General features: G+C 41.7%; 2 protein-coding genes across 2 annotated transcripts in view; both read right to left on the reverse strand.

Moving 5' to 3' along the window:
- The window catches only part of LOC102928402 (uncharacterized), a 50,369-nt gene extending 32,104 nt beyond the window's left edge, over positions 1–18,265 (reverse strand). Inside the window, 1 exon segment of the mRNA XM_076559715.1 lies at positions 18,154–18,265. Coding sequence (XP_076415830.1) covers positions 18,154–18,156 — 3 coding nt within the window. The 5' untranslated portion in view covers positions 18,157–18,265.
- LOC102928114 (uncharacterized) lies at positions 6,002–14,836 on the reverse strand. Its single transcript, XM_076559737.1, has 4 exons — positions 14,317–14,836; positions 11,873–11,999; positions 11,088–11,148; positions 6,002–10,543 (listed from the first exon to the last, which is right to left on the reverse strand). The coding sequence occupies exons 2-4, from the start codon at positions 11,904–11,906 to the stop codon at positions 8,851–8,853; spliced, it is 1,788 nt and encodes a 595-aa protein (XP_076415852.1). The 5' UTR covers positions 11,907–11,999; positions 14,317–14,836; the 3' UTR covers positions 6,002–8,850.
- Positions 18,266–19,627: the final 1,362 nt, after the last annotated feature.

Genomic DNA, 19,627 nt, shown 5'->3' on the forward strand with positions numbered 1-19,627 from the left:
CTACTTCCCTAAATGCACAGTTGAAAGGTGGCCTTATGGTGCTTAACCAGTGCATTGACTTGGTACAAGAACAAGTTGACATCCTTTGGCAGCTGGCCCAATTGGGCCGTGAGTGGAGGATGCCTGGTTTGTGTGTCACTAGTGTACAATTCCAAAATGGTTCCCGAGCAGCAAATTTGTCTAAACAATTGTCTAGTTATCTTATAGGAAATTGGTCCGGAGAATTTGAAGAGACGCTGGAGAAACTGAGAGTGGCGGTGGTGACCATCAACTCTACACGAGTGGATCTCAGCATGGCAGAGGGACTGTCCTCCTGGATCGCTTCTACCTTCTCCCTGTTTAGAATGGGTGGGGGTAGGGTATATTTTTGGCATACTGCCTTGGAGGATGCGTGTTTTGTCTGTGGTTGGTCTGCTGTTTGCAAGCAGGTACAAAAAAGGACAAGGTCATTGTCACTCAAGCATTAGCCACTTTGGAGTGTGGCTCCTCCCCCCAGATCTGGCTTTACCTAATATCCACACAGCCTTTGCACCCCCAGGACTGGTTAGTCCATTGCACTCAGGAAGGTGTGTGGACAATTGTTGCACGCATAGCCTTTGCACCCCTGGGACTGGCAGTCCATTGCACTCGGGAAGGTATGTGGACAGCTCTCACATAATACTTGTATTAAGCACAGGATGCCAGGCTTGTGCACTGCACTTGAAGTGTAGGACATTTTCTTTCCTTCAAGGAGAGCAAGTCTGACTGCATATGGGTTCACATAGCCTTTGCACCCTTAGGACTGGTTAGTCCATTGCACTTGGGAAGGTATGTGGACAATTGTTACATGCATAGCCTTTGCACCCCAGGGACTGGTTGGTCCATTGCACTCGGGAAGGTATGCAGGCAATTACTCACAGTTAACTCATCCTCGATCGGTCAACACATCATGAGGTGGGGACCTGATCGGATGAAATACTTGTGCTGCAGAAATCAGACCTATACTCTCTCCTGCTGCTTAATTAATAAAGAGGGGGGAGATGTAGGGAGCCGCCATTCTAAGATGGCGCTGGCTTCCTGGTAGCCTAGCTGTAAACAACTCCATATTTGGCTATGATGCATGAGTATGGTAATTGGCCTTATGTCCTCAGCCTATCCCGTGGCTCCCCGTGCTAGCATTCTGGCAGGACCCAATCACAGTACGGCACGTTTGCCTGATTCCCTATATAAGCAGCTGCAGTTTAGTCCTCGCGGCCCCTCACCTCCCACTCTCCCTTAACCAAGAGGTGCTCCAATAAAATGTGATCTGAGAAGAATCCTCGCATGGTGGTCATTCTTCCTCGCTGGCCGAGGAGCGCGCCGCAATCACCATCACTGACATCAAGTTTACTATAGAGCTATAGTAATAAAAATAGCTTGTCACTGGCATAAAAACCAACATACAGACCAATGGAATCAAATTGAAGATTCTGACATTAATCCACACACATATGAACACCTGATTTTTGACAAAGAAGCCAAAACTATATAATGAAAAAAAGAAAGTATCTTCAAAAAATGGTGCTGGCATTACTGGATGTCAACATGTAAATGATTACAAATAGATCCTATCTGTCACCATGCACAAAACTCAAGTTCAAGTGGATCCAAGACCTCAACATAAATCCAGTTACATTGAACTTGATAGAAGAGAAAGTAGGAAGTACTCTTGTACACATTGGCACAGGAGATCACTTCCTAAATATAACACCAGTAGCACAGACACTGAGAACAACAATTAATAAATGGGACCTCTTGAAACTGAGCAGCTTTTGCAGGGCAAAAGACATGGTCAATAAGACAAAAAGACAGCCTACAGAATGGGAAAAGGTCTTCACCAACCCTACATCTGAGAGAGGACTGATCTCCAAAGTATATAAAGAACTCAAGAAACATCAAAATACTGAACAATCCAATTAAAAAAAAAATGGGCTAAAGAGCTAAACAGAGAATTCTTAACAGGAGAATCACAAATGGCTGAAAGACATTTAAAGAAATGCTCAACATCCTTAGCCATCAGAGAAATGCAAATCAAAATGACTCTGAGATACCACCTTACACCTGTCAGAATGGCTATGATCAACAACACTAATGACAGTCTATGTTGGAGATGATGCAGAGCAAAGGGAACACTCCTCCACTGTTGATGGGAGTGTAAACTTGTACAACCACTGTGGAAATCAGTATGGCAGTGTCTCAGAAAATTGGGAATCAATCTACCTCAAGACCCAGCCATACCACTCTAGGGCATATACCCAAGGAATGCTCAATCATACCACAAGGACACATGCTCAACTATGTTCATAGCAGCATTATCTGTAATAGCCAGAACCTGGAAACAACCTAGATGCCCTTCAACTGACCAATGAATTAAGAAAATGTGGTACATATACACAATGGAATACTACTCATTAGAGAAAAACAATGAAAGCATGAGGTTTGCAGACAAATGGATGGATCTAGAAAAAGTCATCCTGAGTGAGGTAACCCAGACTCAGAAAGACAAATATGGTATGTACTCACTCATAGGTGGATACTAGATGTAAAACAAAGGATGAATAGACTGCTACTCACAACTCCAGGGAGGCTACCTAGCAAAGAGGATCCTAAGAAAGACACAGGGATTGCCCAATGACAGAGAAATAGATGAAATCTACATGGCAAACTGGATGTGACAGGGGTAATGAAGGGCTGAGGGAAAGAGAGCTTAGGGGAGTGGGAGATGCCAGCTGGATCAAGAACAGAGAGGGAGAACAAGGAAAGAGAGACCATGATGAAGACCCCATTGGAATAGGAAGAAGCAAAGTGCAAGAGAGGAACCCAGAAATCCACAAAGATACTTCCACAATAGACTACTGGCAATGATCGAGAGAAAGCCCAAACTGACCTACTCCGGTGATCAGATGACTGAACACCCTAACTGTCATGATAGAACTCTCATCCAGTGACTGATTGAAGCAGATGCAGAGATCCAAGGCCAAGCCCCAGGTGGAGCTCCAGGAGTCCAATCGGCAAGAGAAAGAAGGGATTATATGAGCAAGAGATATTGAGACCATGATTGGAAAAAGCACAGGGACAAATAGCCAAACTAGTGGAAACACATGAACTATGATCCAATAGCTGAGGAGCCCTCATGGAACTGGATCAGGCCCTCTGGATAAGTGAGACAGTCGATTAGCTTGAAGTATTTAGGAGGCCTCCAGGCAGTAGGACCAGTACCTGTCCTTAGTGCATGAGCTGGCTTTTTGGAACCTAGGGCCTATGCTGGGATACATTGCTTAGCCTAAGTGAAGGGAGGAGGGGACTGGACCTGCCCCAACTGAATCTACCAGGCTGAGCTGAATCCCCAGGGGAGTCCTTGCCTTGGAGAAGGTGGGAATGAGGGTGGATGGGGGGAGGGTAGGGGGTGGGTGAGATGAGGGAGGACAGGGGAATCCATGGCTGATATGTAAAATGAAATCAATTATAAAATTTAAAAAAATAAAAATTAAAAGAAAATGTGGTACATATACACAATGGAGTACTACTCAGCAGAGGGGAAAAAATGACAGCATGAAATTTGCTAGAAAATATCATCCTGAGTGAGGTAACCCAAACCCAGAAGGACAAACATGGTATGTACTCACTCATAAGTGGATTCTAGATATAAAGCAAAGAACAATCAGACTGCAACCCACAGATCCAGGGACGCTATATAGCAGGAGGGACCCTAGAATGACTGTGGCTTATAATAAGTTTTGGTTTTACTCAATCACTGGGCAAGCTTCAGTGAAACATTTCACTATTAGGGTAAGAATTTGTACTGTATTATCAAGCTGATAATAGAAAGAAAAATTAAAAAAAAAGAAGCATACAAAACAAGCCCCCCCAAAAAAAAAATCTGTCTCTTGTTCCCCAGACCTCCCCGACTAAAACTTAAGCATCTGGAGAGCAAGGATCCTGACCCCACAGGCTAAAGTGTCATCTGTGGCATTCAAGGTGCCCTAGGGGAGAGATTTAAAAAAAAAGCCTGAAAACACAACTGCCAAGTGCTGGCACTCACTGACTCCCAAATGCTGTTGGGTCCCTGTTCTAAGTGTGGAGAAAGGCCATGGGCTAGCAAGTGCCCTGCCAGGCCATCAATACCCTTGTTGAAAGTACCACCTAGAAAGACAACCAGTCAGCTGACTGCCCCCAGGCACCAAGACGCATGGGTACATCAAGCTAAGACCTCCAGCAGACCTAGGCTTGGCTACAGACGTGGCAGGGAACCCAGAATGCAGCAGGGAAGCGATCTGTTTTTTTCCTTCTGGACACCAGAGCCACTGACTCAATCCTGGGAGTGTTGAAGTATCACCTCTCCTTGTTTCCCTATTGTCGGGGTAGGGAGGACAGCCTTACCCACCTCACCAGATTTAATTGCACTTTCAGGGTTACTAAATGGGAAAAGATTTCCAGCTAAGATAGGAGCTTTCATTTCATTGCCTCACTCCAGACTCCCCCGCCTGTGCTTACAAGGGCCCTGCTCTCTGCCTTGTCCCTAATTCCAAAGAAATAAGTTCTCATGCACACAAGCTTTTCTCTTCCCAGTTCCCTGTTCTAACCCACTGCTCAGCTAATGGTACAGGATCATCACAGAAGTGAAGTCCAGAGATCAAGTAAGAAACTGTAACAGCTAAAAGGTATTTACACCCCCAGACCCAAACAGACTTTAATAAAAACATCTATTACTGTGAAATGCTTTTAACAATTGATCACCTGTGTCCTGGATACCAAACTAGTAAAGGAAACAGGTGCCTTAAAATAATCTCTCTCTGATAAAGCTTAACATGGTCCAATCTCTCTGTCTCTCCCATTAACACTAACCAATATAAGCAAAGTACTAAACACCACATATGGTCACTAATCTTCTCATAGCTGCTTCTTAACATGTTCAAATTTTTCCCATGCTCCATAAACCAGCTTAAATCCATCTGGACAGGTCGGATCTACTTCAGGCTTTTCCTGTCTCACCAGCATCCTGTCAGATACAAAAGCAACCAGAGTGCCAAGCCAAGAAAGATGCACAGCTCCAGGATGGATAGCCCATTATCCAACAACACCTGTCTACCTCAGAAGACACCCCTTTTCCTATTCCCCCCAAGAGCCAAACGAACACCCACCAAGTCAGTCCCTATTCCCATCTACTTCATTTTATGATAAGCAAAAGTCTGGAATGTACGGATTCTGTATATGTGCAGCTCAGGGGTCTTGTCTAGCACTTTTTTATGTCATCAGCAGGCGACTGCATCCCTGCCTAAAAGCCAGACATGCACCCCCATACTCTCTCTCTCTCTCTCTCTCTCTCTCTCTCTCTCTCTCTCTCTCTCTCTCTCTCTCTGCCGCTCTCTATCTCTCTCCCTCCCCTCCTAATAAAGCTCTAAAACCAGCACCGCCCTGGTAACCAGCTCCAGCCACCAGTGCCGTATACCCTTTCAGAGGGTCTGGAAGCATTGCATGGTACTGTCAGAGTCAGGCTGCTGGTAGGTGAGGGACCTGTTCCAGAGAAAAGAATGGGTAGGATTCAAGACAGAGAGAAAGGAAGATGAGGATGAGGCAAAAGGAGCTTAATTAGAATGAGGATAGGGTGGGAGGAGACGGGACAGAGAGGAGCTAAGTGTAAGAAAAGAATCGAAGCTGTGTAGATAGAATCTTGAATCAGAAAAATAAAATTAATGGACTAAAGAGGTTTGTGTGCATAGATTCATTTAATATCATCAAAGATGAGATTATCAGCTGGTCATAGATTCTTCCCAGAACCTGGGAGTGGGCTTTTGAGGGCCTAGACTGCCCAAAACCTTGATAATTAGGATTTCCTGGTATATTTGGTTCTACAGTTTCCTTATTTTTCAGTATTAGGGTAAACTTTCTCCTTTTTTAAGTGTATAATCTATCATTTTTAAGTGTATAATCTAACATTTTACATGTTCCACAGCAAATTTTAATATTGTAGACTTAAACACGATGCCAATTTGCCCATTATTTTATTATTTTGAGACATTTTCTCTGTCTTACTCTTCTGAAATACATAAAATTTCATGTTTTTGCTAAGTTTTGCCGGGCACTTCCATTTCCACCCATGCCTCCCATGACCCGCTGTCTTTGCCATTCACCTGCCAGTGAGTGCTTTTCCATTTTGATTGCTGTATAACTATACTACTGCACAGCACCATAAACTGAAGATGTTCCTTTGGCCTCCTTTAGCTGTTTGTCTTCTAGCCAATTGTGGTTTAATGATTTTGTGGTGTCTTCTTCCTCAAACTTGGCCATTCCATCTCAAGTCTAGAGGGTGACACTTTCCATTTTAGTTTGAGATCCATCAATGGTTGATGAGCCATCAGTAAACCATGCCTTAGCCAAATGATTTGACCATTTTCTTGGTCCCTGCAGTTCAATAGTTACCTCTCTTGGAGGAGGGGTGACCACTTTAGGCTCTGAACTATTTCTTCAGTGCTACACATATCCTAGTCACTAAGGAATTCTGATATGTACCATTTCCACTGTAATACCTTTCCTTCCATGCTGAGGACTCAGACTTTGAAGAGATCCAATCCATCATTGTAAGGTATACCAAGATGACCACAGGATAGATGCCATTCACTATGAGTTTCTCCATGTCTCATAAAATGTCCAGATTTGTTTCTCAAAGAGAGGATATTTATTCTCCTTATATGGAAAGCATTTGCAATAAAATCCAAAAGGCAAATGTAGATAGACTCCTTTTTGCTTTATGAAGAGTTCCTACTTTCCAATTTACTAATAAACATGATATCCATAATTAGGGTATCATCTGTTTCAATAATGGTCACAGTTGCATGCACAGAGAAGAGGTTAATGGCAGCTGCAAAAACTCTTTGTGTGGTTATATTTTAATTGTGCTGAAATGTAGTGATATTTTATTTGTGCTGAAATGTGGTGATATTTTATTTGTTCTTTAATAAATAAAGCTTGCCTGGAGATCAGAGAAAATAGCAAGCCATTTTAAGTAAACAAAGAAGTTGGACAACAGTAGCACACGCCTCTAATCCTATCATTTGGCAGGCAGAATCTCTGAGTTCAAGGCCACACTGGAAACAAAGCCAGGTGTGGTGGCACACATCTTAAATTCCAGAAGTAGTTAATCATGGGAGTCTGTACAAACAGACAGGAAGTGACAGAGCTGAGTAGGAAGAGGAAGTGATGTAGCTGAACAGAGAGAACAAAGCAGATGGCAGAGCAGCAAGGCATACAGACATGGGTAGATAGGAAGTAACTCACATTTGGAAGCTGCAGAGTTGGTGAGGTAAGGTTGGCTGGTGGCTTTCCCTATTTTCCTGATCTCTTTAAGGCTTTCACCCCTATACTTGGCTCCATGTTTTTTAATCTAATGAGACCATTTAGAAATTCGTCTACATCTTTGCTCCTGTCCCATTGGTTATTAGCTGCCTTTCTAGTAATTCTGTAGAGGGTTTATTACAATGTCCTATAAATATGGTATCTGATTTCTCTAGAGTACATACATACCAGTTAGGAGTGGTATGAGTTTTGTCCCTGGGTAGTGGGATTAAAGGTGTGAACCACCAAGTTTAGAATTTAGTAAACAAGTTAAAGACATTTGTCTGTCTCTGCAGGGATGAAAGTACAGGCTACCACTACTCTGCTCAAATATCTTATCTTAGCTCCAAATCACTCCAACTCTTAAGAGATTTAGAAAACAAGTTTGAATTGTAGTAACCCTTTGAATTTACTTCTAAAATTTTAAATCTCTTCACTGTGATTTTAACAGCAAACAATAAAAAAAAAATATCCTTTTTATTTAAGAAAACTCAAAAGCTCATGTCCAAAATGTTGTGGGCGACATTACAATCTACACTCTAACATTGTAACATAGAAGTAACACATGTGGTGTAAGACAACCAATGTTTCATTTTATGCCAGTAAGGCATGTGTGCCTTGGGTAAATTATCATTTAAAAATATTATTTTTCATTTTTACTTTTTCTTGCCTGATTAAATAAAAGGTATTTATTACTCTTTATAAGTTAGTTTACCTTGAATGACTGAATTGTCTAATGAAATATCATCTTTCATTTAGCAGATCCGTCTTGTTCAAATTTAACTTTTATCAACCTCAATATATCAATCTGAATAGTATCTTCTACTGTGAAAACATAAGCAAAATCTCTTCCCCAACTCAACATACATCCCAGTTTCCATTCTGAGGTGAACATATCTTTAAAATAAAAAATATAAAACCTGATTTAATTCAGGAGCTTTTTGTACTCTACAATATCTCTCTGCAACTATTACTCATTCTCATTAGCATTTAAAAAATTTAAAATAAAGCATTGTGTAATCTTACTTTGGGGGGGATCTTGATGCTGACAGAGAATTAGATAAAATTTGATATTGGGGCCTCCAGCAGGCACACTCAGGACATTTCCCAATGACAAAAGTTTACCTAGTCTGTCCCTAGATGATCTACATTCTTCAGTCCAATGTGGCCTTTCCACACCTTCTGCGTACTCCAGAAAGCAGAGTTCTTCCTTTTGAATTACCTCTAGAAAAAACCATAGGCTTTTCTACACAGGGGCTTTACCCTAAGCCACAACATTCCCTAGATTCTTTAAATATTGCATTGTACTCGTGTTTATTGCCATAACTGAGTTTTGCATCGAGAGTGTAAAAGATTTAATCTTTTTTCAATGAAGCAGCAGCTATCCTGATTCACCCTCAAATCATGGCAGTCTCCTTCCTTTGCTGATGCCTGTTCTCGTTGGGATCTGAACTCCTACGGAGCTGGACTCTAACAAGTACTGCTTGTAGAAAACACAGTTCAGCTTGCAGCACCCACATGGTAACTCACATCTGAAACTACCACATTGATTAAATCCATGTGGTACTGTCCAGTATGAATTCTTTTGTGACTAAGAAGGTTACTGTTATGTGCAAAGGCTTTACCACACTGATTACATTTATAGGGTTTCTCTCCGGTATGAATTATTTTATGACTGAGAAGATATTTCTTCTGTGCAAAGGCTTTACCACATTGATTACATTCATAGGGTTTCTCTCCAGTATGAATTCTTTCATGACTGAGAAGACTACTCTTCCGTGTAAAGGCTTTACCACATTGATTACATTCATAGGGTTTCTCTCCAGTATGAATTATTTCATGATTGTGAAGACTTCTCTTCTGTGCAAAGGCTTTACCACAATAATTACATTCATAGGGTTTCTCTCCTGTATGAATTCTTTTATGACTGCGAAGATAACTCTTATGCACAAATGCTTTACCACATTCATTACATTCATAGGGTTTCTCTCCATTGTGACTTCTTTCATGACTGAGAAGACTACTCTTCTGGACAAAGCCTTTACCACATTGTTTACATTCATAGAGTTTCTCTCCAGTATGAATTCTTTCATGATTGTGAAGACTACTCTGCAGTGCAAAGGCTTTACCACATTGATTACATTCATAGGGTTTCTCTCCAGTATGAATTATTTCATGACTGTGAAGACTTGTCTTCTTTGCAAAGGCTTTACCACATTCATTACATTTATAGGGTTTCTCTCCAGTATGACTTCTTTCATGACAGTGAAGAGTCTTCTTCCACGTAAAGGCTTTACCACACTGATTACATTCATAGGGTTTCTCTCCAGTATGAATTCTCTCATGACTTCGAAGATAGCTCTTATGTGCAAATGCTTTACCACACTGATTACATTCATAAGGTTTCTCTCCAGTATGACTTTTTAGATGAGTAAGAAAATGACTGTTATAAGCAAAGGCTTTGCCACACTGATTGCATTCATAGGCTTTCTCTCCAGTATAACTTCTATTATGTATTTGAAGATAAGTGGGACATTCAAAGGCTTTATCACATTGATCATGTCCATACCTTTTCTCTCTAGTTTGAATTCTATCTACTTGAAGAAGATTTGGACATGCAAAAACTTTACAATTTTGATCATACTCAGAGTGTATTCCTTCCAAATGAGTTCTTTGGTGTACTTTTAAACAGCAATCAGATATAAAGGCTTTATCATGTTGATTACATTCATAGAGATCCTCTTCATTATTGGGTGTTTGGTGTGTTTGAAGATGGCTGTCATGACTAAAGTCTTTACTAGATGACTCACATTTACTATTTTCTTTTCCCACATGAGCTTTTTCATATCTTTGAAGAAAACTTGAAGAACTCAGGGTCTGACCACACAGATTGCATTCATAACATTTTCTTATACTGTGAGCCACACTACATGTGCACAGTGAACCAGTAGAGAGAGATGAATTTCCATATTCCTGGTACTCATAAAGTTTTTCTCCAATAAGAGTTTCTTGATGAATTCCCACTGAAGGTGGAAAACCAATTAATTGTAAACTTGCATCACAGTCATCATGTCTTCTCATAGTGGGGACTATCACATATCTTCCAGTTGTTCTGAGAGAGACAGAACTACAATGCTTCTTTCCATGTCCCTTATGCTCACGTGGCTTGTATCCAGAGTGACAGATGACATCCCTGGTAAAGGAAGATAACAAATAAAGTTTTCACATTGCATTCACATAGTCAAACGTTTTGTGTGTCATACAGATGTGCAAATAGGGATTCATGTTGCTACATCAAGACAACCTCCTAGTTGCTCATAAAGTGCTCCTCTCACTAAACTATGCTAAGTCACTCACTACAAGCATATGAGGAACACTAGCTTTAATATGACAGCTTTGCTTATAAAAGGTCTTAGACATACATTAATCCCCTCATCAATGCGTATACCTTATATGATAATTGAATGGCATGACAGTAAGTGGATGGACAGTTCTACAGCCTGCCTCTCACATGGCTATGATTGAAACTGTGACATCTACTATGACGTTGTTAACTTGTCTTGTCCTTAAAGAAATGCTTTGCAAACAGTGACTGACATTGGAGTGAATGGTGTTGTGACAATTTAATAACCATCACACGGCTATGCCTATTCACACAGTTGCTTTTCATTAAAAGTTCAGGGTACATTAACATTTCTTCAGTCATACAAATATATCAGCTTGCACATGAAAATTACCTTCCATTTCTTCTACAGCTCTGACAATGTTCTTCAATATTGTGGTCTTCCCATTTGTAACCTAAAATATAGTACCAGAAAATGTATGTGATATATTACTGTGTGGTGGTATTGTGTTCCCCAAAATATTGTGCACCCTAATAAACTTATCTGGGGTCAGAGACAGAACAGCCACTAGATACAAAGGCTAGAAAATGGTGGCACTCACACCTTTAATCCTAGCATTTCAGAGGCAGAAATCCTTCTGGATCTCTGTGAGTTCAAGGCCACATTGGAAACAGCCAGGCATGGTGACACACACTTTTAATCCCAGAAAGCGAGCCTTTTAATCCCAGGGAGTGATGTTAGAAAGGAAAGATATATAAGACGTGAAGACCAGAAACTAGAAGCATTTGGCTGGTTAAGCTTTAAGCTTCAGGCTTTCAAGCAGCAGTTCAGCTGAGAGCCATTGGGATGAGGACACAGAAGCATCCAGTCTGAGGAAACAAGACCAGCTGAGAAGTTGGCCAGGTGAGGTTAGCTGTGACTTGTTCTGTCTCTCTGATCTTCCAGAATTCACCCCAATACCTGGTCCAGGTTTGATCTTATTAATAAGAACTTTTTAAGATTCATGCTACATTACTGAAAATTGGGCACACTTGAAATTACTATCATTAATCTTAGTATCCTGCTTGATTTATTCAACAGATTCTTCCCCTTTCATATCAAAATCACAGAAAAGCACCAATCTCCAAGAAAAGCTTGTCCCCTTAAGTTAAAAACTGACAGAAACCTCACATTCTTACCTATACAAGTGAGGTTCCAATAGGTTTCCAGCATCACATCTTTGTAGAGACTCTTCTGGGAAGGATCCAGCAATGCCCACTCTTCATGAGTGAAGTTCACATGCACATCCTTATAGGTCACTGCATCCTAAAATGTCCCATGCATGTTCATAATTGAAACAGTGAGACTGAATGAATTGCAAATGTACACTTCATTGAGAATATATTTACATAATTCTGTGTGCTTGAAAAATTCTATGACATGGGTCAGTAAATATCAAATGCAGTCACCAACACATTTTAAAAGGAAACAGAAAAAGAGGATGACACCTTCCATTCCTGTGCAGAAGGTACGTAGTGAGACCCTGTCTGTAACAAAAAAACAGAAAGCACTCAGGCCTCACTCAAAATTCCTCCACAGAGTTAAACATTCACTCTAATCTACACTTGTCTATCATAAAAGCTGGAGTGACCCCTATTGAACTGTAAGACTAATAATTCCCAGGAAGGAAAGCATTTTTTAAGAAGTTACTGACTCACAGATCAATGAGTTCTCAAGAACATTAGTAAAGTAGATGCTGATCCTAAAACAGTAAAACAAACAATAAAAGGGAGGGAATATATGAAGATGGGTCAACAGATAAGATCACCTGTTGTGCCTGGCTGTGGTGGTGCCCACCTTTAATCCCAGCACTTGGGAGGCAGAGGCAGGCAGATCTCTGTGAGTTCACACCTGGTCTACAAAGCAAGTTCCAGGACAGCTAGGACTGTTATACAGAGAAATCCTGTCTCAAAAAAAAAAAATCACCTGTTGCTTTTGAAGAGGTCCTAGACCAGTTCTCAACACAGACTAGAGGTTACCAACTATTCCTAACTCCAGGTCAAGAGAATCCAATGCTCTGTCTTCTGCCTTCAGTAAATGCCAGGAAGACAAGTGGTACACACACACACACACACACACACACACACACACACGCACGCACGCACGCACGCACGCACGCACGCGCACGCGCACGCGCACGCACACACGTGTGTGTGTGTGTGTGTGTGTGTGTGTGTGTGTATATATGTATATATTTTTTCAGACATTTGAAAACAATATAAAAATGTAAAAAAAATACACAGAGGTAGGGACAATGTTACACACCTGCAATTCAGTGATTCAGGAGATCACTATTAATTTCATGACTGCAAACATTGTTGGTCTGAAAAATGACACTCTCTACCAAAGTTCAAAAGTCATGAAGTGGGTAAAGTTAAGCACAAGAACAAATGCTTGACATGTACAAAAACCTGATTCAATCTGTCAAAAATATAAACATAAAAATATCAGGCAAGAAAAATGAATTAGCAGGGAAAAGCAATTGCTTCTATTTTACCTTACATTGTTTAGAAATGAAGTCTCTGTTGATGGTGTTGGTGTGACTACATTAAAAGGAAAGGGGCTGCTCACTTTCACCAAAACAAAGAAATATGGTGAGACTACATTCCTCCACAAAAGCTCCTCCAGGTTAGTCTTGAACTTTCTGCATCTGCTGCCAAAATACTAGGATGACTTCATGCTCAGCTAAATAAATATACTGATTAAATCAAAGTATAATACAAAGATATGGGGCACCTTCTTGAAGGGCAAAACTAAAGTGAAAGTGACAGATTTTAACTCTTGCCAATGGAAAGGCTAACCATGTAACAGGCATAACCACGTGGTCTCCTATGGGTCTAGGAAAACTTGGTATTTCATTTCTCGAGGAAACACTGTAGAATATGAACAGTATATGTCCTGGAGAGATCTTGGTCCTATATGAGGAAATTGTTTCACATATTTGGAACAGGGTCTTATTCTGTGCTCTGGTCTGGCCTCAAGCTAGAGACTTCCTGCCTCAGTTTTTCAAGTGCTTAGAGTACAATTATGAGTCACCATGACTGGCTGAAGAAAATTCCATATAAAACCTGACACAGTGGCAGATTATTTGACTATCACATGGAAGTGCATGGTTTTGATCCCTAGCTCACAGGAGGAAATAAATAACTAATGTGGCCTCATTGTTCATCCAATATGTGCATAAGTATATAACATGCATCTGAAGCTCTTCAAATAAAACTCAGTCAAAAGAGATGAAGAACACTATATATTTATCAAAGGTAAAACACACCATGATGACATTTAAAACTCTAATTTAAATTTCTGACTAGGCCTTTAATTCTCATTCTATTAGATTAATGGCAGAGACCTGCATCTTAACTAAAACAGATAAGTCCATGATTTGACTCATTCACTAAGTCCAGGGGGAATGTAAAAGGCCCAAGTCTTTAGAAGGCCCCCAGATATTAGCATAACTGACTCCAAGATGGAAATGCCATTTAGGCTGCAAAACTCAGCACACAGAAACTACCACCAGCCAAGAGGAAAACAAGATCTAATCCATCAAAATGCATATTTATAGGAAGTCTCTAAATGTACTAACCTTGCTTTTTAGACTGTAGTTCTCCTTCTGGCTTTTCTTGTTAAATGAAGTATGTCAACCCAGAACATGGTTTTTGTGCTTAAAAGCTCATCTTGAAAAAGGATCAGGGCTACACTAGAATCCAGAACATCCAGCGTACTTGCAGGCAGATTATAATAAAGACTTTCTATTGGCTTAAACCCATGTCCCAGCAGTCTTCCTCACAACAAGCACTTCACAGAACTTTCTCCAAAACTGGTTACATATGGTTACATATGTAGATGTAACCAACAGTCTGATTAAATAAGAAACACAGAACCAATGTAAAAGAGAAAGCCGAGAGGTCAGAGCTCAGAGCTAAAATCTCACCCTTCCTCCTGCGGTGTCCCAGCTTCCCAAAAGAAGCTATATTCTGTCTGTCCGTCTTTTTATAGTATTTTTTTCTGCCTTCTCATTGGTTGTAAACCCAAACACGTGACTGCCTCGTCACTGTCTGTATGTACAGCCCCCCAGGTCTTAAAGGCATATGTCTCCAATGCTGGCTGTATCCCTGAACACACAGAGATCTATGGGATTAAAGGCGTGTGCCGCCGCCGCCGCCGCCGCCGCCGCCGCCGCCGCCGCCGCCGCCACCGCCGCCGCCGCCGCCACCACCACCACCACCACCACCACACTCTTGCTATGGCTCTAATAGCTCTGACCCCCCTGGGTAACTTTATTTATTAACATACAATCAAAATCACATTTCAGTACAATTAGAATACCACCACATACATACTCAGACACAAAGTTGTTAGCATTCAGACCTGCCCCTGGTCCATGACAACATCATCCTACATAAAGTCCACTTTAAGAGAAAACTCTCAATTCCGATGAGGTTCGCACCTCCAGTCTCTCTCTCTTCCGTTCTCCTTCCCACCTTCCCTTCCCCCTTTTAATAATAAAACTTTTCATGTGGTTGTCACTTGCATGATGTTTTTCCCATTACTCTTTCCTTTAGCCTTATTTGATTTCCCAGGACTGTAGATGTAACCGTCTTGTTAAATAAGAAACACAGAGCCAAATACAGAGTTAAAAGCCATAAGGTCAGAGCAATAGCTAAGAGCTGAGATTAAAAACCTTACCCTTCACTGCTGCTGCTGTCCTACCTCTCGGCAAGAGACCTACTTCCTGTGTGTTTGTCCTTTTTATTGACTTTCTATTCTGCCTTCTCATTGGTTGTAAACCCAACCACATGACCTCCTCATCACTGCCCATCTATACAGACCTCCAGGTCTTCTATTGTTGGTATTGAGATTAAAGGCGTGTGTCTCCATGCTGGCTGTACCCTTGAACACACAGAGATCTGCCTACCTCTGTCTCCCAAGTGCTGGGATTAAAGGCGTGCACCACCACCGTCCAGCTTCTGCTATGGCTTGCTATTAGCTCTGACCCCAGGCAACTTTATTTACTAACATACAAATAAAATCACATTTCAGTACAAATAAAAATCACCATACAGGACATGTACAGAATAAAGGAGATAATATAAGAAAATATTACACAACCTGTCTTATCGATTCTTCGCTTGCTGTGAAGAAGCACTATGACCAAGGCAATTCTTATCATGGAAGGCTTTTAATTTGGGGATTAATTACAGTGACAGAGCGTTAGTCCATTCTCATCTTGAAAGAAAGAATCACAGTGGCAGGGATGGAGCCGAGTGTTACATCCTAACACAGAGGCAGAAAGGAACATTTGCCTTGCACAGGGCTTTAGAAACCTCAAAGTCAGCCCACATTGACACACCAATACAAACAAGACACACCTACTCCCACAAGGGCATATCTCCTTATTTTACACAAATTACTTCTCCCTAATTGGGGCCAACCATTCAAAGATAAGATCCTTAGGGTATTGATCAAATATAAACCATAACAGGAATACAACCTAAGAAAAAGCTCTAAAAGAAAAGACTAAAAGTTATTAAGGAAAACAGAAAGAGAAGAACAGAGGAGGATAGAGAAAAAGAGAGAGAGAGAGAGAGAGAGAGAGAGAGAGAGAGAGAGAGAGAGAAACAAAAAGAAAACATATTTCCTCCAAATAGCAGAAGACAACTCCCCCAGCTAGATTAGAGGCTTCCTTAATATAACCTTCTCTACACCATCTAAGAAGAGATTGAATAATTCAAGGTCTCCAAACTCAGGTTTAAGTCCCTATCTTTTCTCTGAGTGCATAGCATTATCCCTTGTTTCTCTACCTACCCTGATTCCTTGCAGAACCTGGGAAACCTTGGATCAGGTGTGGTGGAAGCAATGAGGCAGTCAGTTTCCTGGTGTGCTGACTTGTGAATGCTGTAGATGATGCCATTGGAATATGCATTCGAACTAGGCAATAACAAGGCTACAAAAGTTTTAAATTTTATTTATCTTTTTTTTTCCAGACAGGATTTCTCTCTGTAGCCCTGGCTGCCCTATAACTAGCTCTACAAACCAAGCTGACCTCTGCCTCCCAAGTACTGGGTTAAATGCATATACCACCACCACTGATTTAATTTATTTTATTTTAACAAATTAAACCTTGGAAGTATTCAGTCCAGCAAACATGGAGAGTCACAAATCTGTCTGATCACAGCCCAGACCAGGCTAAAATTGGGATAAAAATGGGGCCAAGCAACATCTTTGTTTGGGGACTGAGGAGAAGGTGAAAGACCTGGATGACAACAATTGGCTTTAACAGTTACAATTGTTGTTGAAACATATGGATCGGCTCATCTGTCTCTGGTTGGGGTCATGGAATTCTTTCCTCTGTTCCTTAGTTGTATAGGGCCTACCTGCCTAGGCCACAGGAACCATCTCCTCCTACATACATGGTAGCATAATTGAAGAGTCTTTTAAAGGAAAGGGTGTAAGGGTGCACATTTAACCATGGAGAATGGGAATCCCACTGGGAACTGTACCTGATGGAGGATGTACCTGATGGAGGCTTCCTCAGCAGGGAGCAGGACTAACCTTGAGTAGAAAGCAACCCTGTGGTTTGCTATCATCTTGTCTATTATGTCAACATTATGTTATGACTACATAATTTGAGCTATAAATACAGCAAAAGTCCAATACAGGTCTAACAATTAATGCTACCAACAACAAAAATCACATGAGCATCATGAGAGAAAAATTGATCAGCACATGATTGAATAAACAGTTCACACAGTGACACCCTCTGACTTCTAACTTTGAATGAAACTGCAATAAAGACTGCACTGAACTGGGCAGTGGTGGGGGCACACACCTTTAAACCCAGAACTTGAGAATTTGAGGCCAGCCTGATCTACAGAGTGAGTTCCAGCACAGCCAGAGCTACACAGAAAAAACAAAAACAAAAACAAAACTATCGGAGTGGGGGCGTGGGGAAAACTGTACTGTCCAGGAAAGAATAAAGAGATCAAAATCAACAGAACATGAGAGCAAACTTAGAAATAAAAACACAATAAATATAAAGTCAAATGTAACAGCAGGAGGCAAAGATATCCAGGAAGCTGGCCTTAGTGACACACATGACTGGACCACCCTTACATAAGACACTAGAGTGACAAGGGCTTAGCAAAATTAGCAAATCTGCCTTAACCGACAAGGGGAAAAAACAGCGCATACGCGCGCCCTGCACCGCACCATGAAAGTTTCCACACACAAGCTCACGCACCCCCATGCTATGCGCAGGCGCAAACAGCAGAGCTAAATCACTCACAGGTCCCCCTTATGCCTGGGAGTTGCAGGGACCTCAGAAGACCAAAGCGAATCACTCCGGACACCGCGACACCGCGGGGGACGCCACTCCGGCTTCCGCGGCTCCTCCCCGTGGGGATAGCGACCCCTCACTCACCATGGCGGATTCCGTGCCACCCGCTCTCCTCACGTCTCTCACAGGCCGGTCTCAGCCCAGCATCCTGACACCAAAGCCTGCCTAAAACTCGGGCAGCCAAGCCTAGAGCATGGCGGACCGGAAGTGCCCTCCCCATTCTGACTGGCAGTCCATCTGGAGGTCCTGACTGGCTACTGAGGCCTGAGTGATCTAAACAGCTCCCTTAGGGGCAGTGCTGTGAAGTGAGGGAGACCAAGGATTGGCAGCCCTGGCTTTCACCCCAGGCACTTGAACTGTCCCGGATCTGCAGAGATTGACATTGCAGCAGAACTTGGGGCTGGACTGCAAAGTCTTCCCTGAACTCTTCCTTTCCTCAGGAGGATTCTTTTCTGGGGAATTAGTCAGGTTTTGCTATGAAAGGACAAAGGAAACCTAACCAGTTTCCAGGCTAAGGTAAACCTCAGGCGAGCTGTGAAAAACGTGTTATAATTTTCATTTTTGTAAGAAGAAAGTTTGATTTAAAAAAAAAAAAAAAACTATCCACTAATAAGCACTCTCTTAAAGTGTTATTCTGTAGAAAAAGCCCATCCCTATGGGATCAGTGAGCTTTTTACTTATTACTGCATATTTACTAGAGAGTCTCAATATTCTGATGGCTAAATTAAACATATTTTACTACACATGAGGCATAAGAGTCTACAGATTTGGTTTTCTGTCATTCTGCATCATCAGTGAAAATAAGTGAGCCCCATTAAGAATATGTAGTTTTACATCATGCTTCTATTGCTTCATCTTCTTTATCAGGGTCTCACTCTGTAGCCCTGGCTGAACAAGAGCTTACTATGCAGACCAGACCAGCCTAAAAAACATAAAGATAAGTTTGCCTCCGCTGCAGAGTGTTAAGAGTAAAGGCCTGAACCACCATGCCTTACTTCTAGTAACTCTGCACATTTATTAATAAAATAACCAGAAGCTATGTGTGGCACACAATTGTATTCTGCACTGAGGACACTGTTTGCAGACCACAGTGAGATTTAGGCAACCATGGTTATAACGGAGACCCTATCTCAAAAGAGCAAATGGCAAGGCACATGTAGCCTCTGCCACCCCAGAATTTTGGGACCATTAGTGTCAGTCTTTGTCCTGGAGTACACTTGGATCTATGACACCCTGGCCTTTGCCCCCAGTCCACTGTCCACTTTTTGACACCCTGTCTGGCATCTGTGACGGTGCTGAAGCAGCAGCCAGCAGCAGTGGCAATGGCATGAAGAATCCCTGTCCAGCTGCTTTACTGCTGTGCTCCACTGCTCTGTGGAGGAATTTTATCCTGTGTCCTGCCTGCAGGCCTTCCGCTGAGGGTTCTTTAAAGCCACATGAACACTTGACTGGCATGTTCAGTATGCCTCACTATAGTAGATTTCTGGCTCAGGAAATCTACTTTGGTAGGGCTACTCATTTGTACCTGAACTTGGAAATAGCAGGTGGAGTCACGTTC

Source organism: Peromyscus maniculatus, chromosome 22, assembly GCF_049852395.1.
Source record: "Peromyscus maniculatus bairdii isolate BWxNUB_F1_BW_parent chromosome 22, HU_Pman_BW_mat_3.1, whole genome shotgun sequence".
Taxonomy (NCBI): domain Eukaryota; kingdom Metazoa; phylum Chordata; class Mammalia; order Rodentia; family Cricetidae; genus Peromyscus; species Peromyscus maniculatus.